Source organism: Carlito syrichta, unplaced genomic scaffold (genome assembly GCF_000164805.1).
Source record: "Carlito syrichta isolate Samal-C Ts95f unplaced genomic scaffold, Tarsius_syrichta-2.0.1 Scaffold309784, whole genome shotgun sequence".
Taxonomy (NCBI): domain Eukaryota; kingdom Metazoa; phylum Chordata; class Mammalia; order Primates; family Tarsiidae; genus Carlito; species Carlito syrichta.
Genome location: NW_007253880.1, coordinates 1,173,774 through 1,178,263, shown reverse-complemented (window position 1 = coordinate 1,178,263; position 4,490 = coordinate 1,173,774). Strand labels below are relative to the sequence as shown.

The 4,490-nt window shown below is 49.0% G+C and overlaps 1 protein-coding gene across 5 annotated transcripts in view; it reads right to left on the bottom strand.

The window, feature by feature from the left end:
• The window catches only part of TBC1D1 (TBC1 domain family member 1), a 246,921-nt gene that overhangs the window by 32,705 nt on the left and 209,726 nt on the right, over window positions 1-4,490 (bottom strand). For all 5 annotated transcript variants that reach the window (XM_021717489.1, XM_021717490.1, XM_021717491.1 and 2 more), the window contains one exon: window positions 4,126-4,284. In XM_021717489.1, the coding sequence (XP_021573164.1) occupies window positions 4,126-4,284 (159 nt within the window). The remainder of the gene's footprint in view (window positions 1-4,125; window positions 4,285-4,490) is intronic.

Below are 4,490 nucleotides of genomic sequence, written 5' to 3'. Positions count from 1 at the left end.
AGGCTGCGGTGGCTGGTAGCGGCCACTGCACTCCAGTCTGGGTGACAGAGTGAGACTCCAGCTCAAAAAAAAAAAAAAGAGATGTCCTGCCTTTTGCCATGAGGGCTTTCTGGTTCTCACAAAGGGCCCCAATTCCCAGTTAGCTGGCACCCCTGCTGGTCATGAGCATCCCACCTGCCCATCAAAGTGCATGACGCTCAGCCCTGTGTACTGGGGCCAAGCTAGGCAGGCCACCAGCTAGGAAAGGAGAAAGGACAACACTCCCCTCTGCCTTCAAACTTAGTCCTCTTGAATAACTTCCAGAGGTTCTGCTGTGCCTCATCTTTTCTGGATTCCATAAAAGCAAGGAGAAAGTTGTTTCTTTTCTTTTCTTTTCTTTCTTTTTGAGTTGGAGACTCACTCTGTCGCCCAGGCTGGAGTGCAGTGGCACGTTCATGGTCACCGTGGCCTCAACCTGCTGGTCTCAGATGATCCTTTCGCCTCAGCCTTCCCAGTAGCTGGAACTAAAGGTGTGCACCACCATGCCTGGCTAATTTTTTGATTTATTGTAGAGACAAGGTCTTGCCACGTTACCCAGGCAGGTCTCGAACCCGTGGGCAATCCTCTTGCCTCTGCCTCCCAAAGGGCTAGAATAACAGGCGTGAACCCCTGCCCCTGGCAAAAACTGTTTCTAACACCTGGAATATAGTTTATTTTCTTCTGGACATAAGGCAGGTTTCAAGCCTTTGGTTAAAATACATTAAATGGAAGCAAACTGTCAGCATTAGAGCACCCCTGCTGGGTCCCTAACCCACATGTGTCCTGTGGACTCATGCTTGGCATCTCCTAATGCCTCAACCTGTTGGGTGTCACTGACAGAGGGTCTCTGGACACCCACCAGAAAATGCCTCTTGTGATCACCAATAGGTTCATCAGACCCTTGCAGAGTATATAAATAACCCTACCACTTTATTGTCCTGTAATACACAGATGAATAAAAGCTAAGTAATAGTTGTGAGGGAGAGTATGCCTGAGTCCTGATTTAGTGGTCCTCTGGGTTTCTGGACCTCTTCCAGCGTTCTTCTGGCCAAAGCCTTCTATTATGGGAGAAGCCGCACAGCCTCACATGGAGGGGAAGAAACCTGGCAAAAAACTGTTTAGACTAAAAAGCCAGTTTCAGAAAGTAAAGCAAGAGGCAGGAAAACAAAACCCATGAAAACTCAAAATACAGCCGACCAATCTTACTGTTCCTCTGGCCAGGATATGAATGTCACTTATTAAGAAAAACTGAAGTACCGATTTGATTTTGCTCTGTAGTCTACACCTTTACTAGGCCTTGAGGTAGCCAAGTGTAGACTAAACAGAAAGCGTAGACTAAACAAGCAACTTGGCGAAGGCACAGCCTCTGGGTGAGAAGTGAGGGGGAAAGAGTGGGCGGAGCCTGGAGGAACTTCTAAGGGAGGCTTCCCTGAACAGGGTCAGCTATGCAGGCAGGGGACCATACTCCTCTGCCCGTCTGGGCCAAGCCCTGGTTTCCCGGTGCCAGTGGGGAGACAAGGCTGACCCTGGGGAGGGTCCCTGGATAAAGCCTGGAGGGACATGGAGGTAGGTGACTTGGAAGCTGCATCCCAGCTGGGGTCCTCTTGGACCTTCGGGAGGGTATTTGGAGGACATTCAAAATGGAGGCCAGGCCTGGGAGAGTGAGGAGGAGAGAGGGGTCAGCACAGTCAGGGAGGGGGAGGTGGGGTTGGCCAGCGATTGAGAAGACGTGAGTGCAGCTGGCCCTGCCTGTGGACGGGAAAAGGCCGAACCCCAACCTCCCACAGACCATGTGCCAACTGGGGGAAGGCTGTGTCAACCTTGCCGGAAGGCCAGGGTATGGCTTGGGCAGACGCAGTGCCCTGGGGAGGCGCTGGCCAGGCCGAGGCCTGGTGCTGATCTGGCCTCTTCTTCTCCCTCTGCAGAAAGTGACTGTGTCTGACAGCATGAAGCCAGGGCTGATCTTGCCGTGGGAGACTGTGGGGAACAACGAACGGGGTGGGGTGGGGGCAAAGCAAGACACATCCCATCAAGGAGGGAGCACAGCCTCTGTCCTCCAGCCTGTAGGGCGGCGAGAGGCTGGCCCACTCCCTGTCAGCCTCCTGCCCTGGACTTACTTTTCACTTCATTTCCCATGAGGGGAACATGATGTCATTTTTTTCTGTGACTCATCAAAGCAGCAAACACAGCTACTGCCACTCACACAACTGCTTTCCTCAGGGTCAGCGGGCTGATGGGCCCTAACCCACCAAGGCAGGCCTGGCCTTGCCTGCCATTTCCACATGGCAATATGCCGGTTCCTGGGCTCCAACGGCCTCGGGAATGAGCAGAGTGACAGTGGGCTCAGGTCCTGGCACCTCTCTGTGTGACTGAGGCCAACATGGAACCTCTTGTGCCTCAGTTTCCTCATTTCTTAGAAAAGGTACAGGCCAACTTCCCAAGGCCGTGGTGAGGGTCCCATGAGGTGGTGATACTAGCACAGTGCCTCCTATTCAGCATCTACTGTGGGACAGCCACTGTCCCAGGAGCCAACGGGGTGATGGCAAAACAGACCCAGTCCTGCTTACAGAGGGCGGCATCCCGCAGGGGCAGAAGGCGGTAAAAAGCCGCTGCCATATAACTGTGGCCAGCCGGGGGAGGAGTCGCAAGTATGGGTTCTGAAGTTACACCGCTCAGCAGTACATCAGCTGTGTCACTTTCAGCAGGCTCACACTGTACCCTGTGCCGTGGCTGCTGGGCTGCAAGAAGCCTCAAAGAGCCAGGCCACCGCAGGGCCACAAAGTACCAGCAGAGATGGAGCCCCAGGGAAGAGGTGGCAGATAAATCAGGAGGGGCTTTTGTATGTCATAACTACACTCTGATTCAACACGTTCTTCACTGTGGCAACTGCAAATGTATCCATTACAGTCGTCCCTTGGTATCCACGGGAGATGCTTTCAGTACTCCTCACAGATACTAAAATCCACAGATGTTCAAATCCTTCTATAAGACACTACAAATATCTGCATATGACCTTTGCACAGAATACTCTACGTCAGTGGTCTCCAACCTTTTTGGACCATTTTCACAGAAGACAATTTTTTCATGAACTGGTGGGAGGAAGGATAGTTTGGGGATGATTCAAGTGCATTACATGTAGATTAATGTAGATTAATGTAGATTAGTGTAGATTAATGGTGGCATTAGATTCTCATAAGGAGCACACAACCTAGATCCCTTGCATGCACGGTTCACATGAGAATCTAATGCCGCCCCTGATCTGACAGAAGGAATGTGAGAGATGGGGGGTGGCTGTAAATACAGATGAAGCTTCGCTTGCGCGCTCACTGCTCACCTCCTGTTGTGCGGCCCTGTTCCTAACAGGCCATGGGCCGGTCCATGGCCTGTTCTAAGTTATCCCTAGATTCGAATTATTCCTATTGAATTCGATGGAAATGCAATGTAAAGAGTTGTTACACTGTGTTTTCTTAGCCATATTATTTTATTATTGTACTGTTATTTTTTACTGACTTTTTTCCTTGACTATTTTCCATCTGTGCTTGGTTGAATCCTTGGATGCAGAACTTTAGATAAGGAAAGCTGACTGTACACTGTTTCCATCTTTGTGTTTTAAAAACTGTTCAAGAGACAAGATGCCACCCAGTCAGTAAAATAAAATTGCCCAAGGCATGTGCACAAACTGCTTTCTACAATTTTTCTAATGGATTCTGTGTGTAGGCAGTAAAACCTGGGGAGCAGATCCTGTAATTAACCAAGCCTCGGTTCTGAATTTCTACATGTTTTTTAGGATGTTCTCTTGGTTGACTATAAAAACCTCCTATCGATATTTCAGTCACTGTACTAAACCACGGCTATGAATGCAGCCTTAATGAACACCCCCCTCCATGGCAAGTGGAGTTAACAAGCTTCCAGTGAAAATATAGAGGTTTTTATATACTTGAAGGAGACATTTGTGATGACCCTAGGGCTTTTTAAATTAAAAGTCTCAGTAGTAAATTTTGATTGCTAAACCTAAAGGCAGATCACTAAATAACTTGGACAGTCTCTTCAGATTTTTCAAATGAGTGAAACCCCCATTTTCATCTGCAATCGATAGCGCAGACTTACCGAGGTCAATAAGGATAGCATGCTGCTGGGAGGTGAGCTGTTTCAAGAGTTCTTTGTATGGCACATCCTTGGGCTGCTGTTTACTGGGAAACTGGTGTTTCAGCTGGAATTGCTCAGCTAGAAATTTCCAGATTTCGCCACGGTGGTGACGAGGCACACCTTTAAAATGGGGAGTAGAAGATACAGAGAGACTTTATGCACTGAACACAATGTAGTTAATAAAAATGAATTTCATTTCATTTCATTGATCCAAATTCATGTTCTGTTATGAATTAACAGCGTAGAAACGGAAGGGAAACAGCCAACACTTCTTCCTTCCTTCCTTCCTTCCTTCCTTTCTTCCTTCCTCCCTCCCTCCCTCCCCC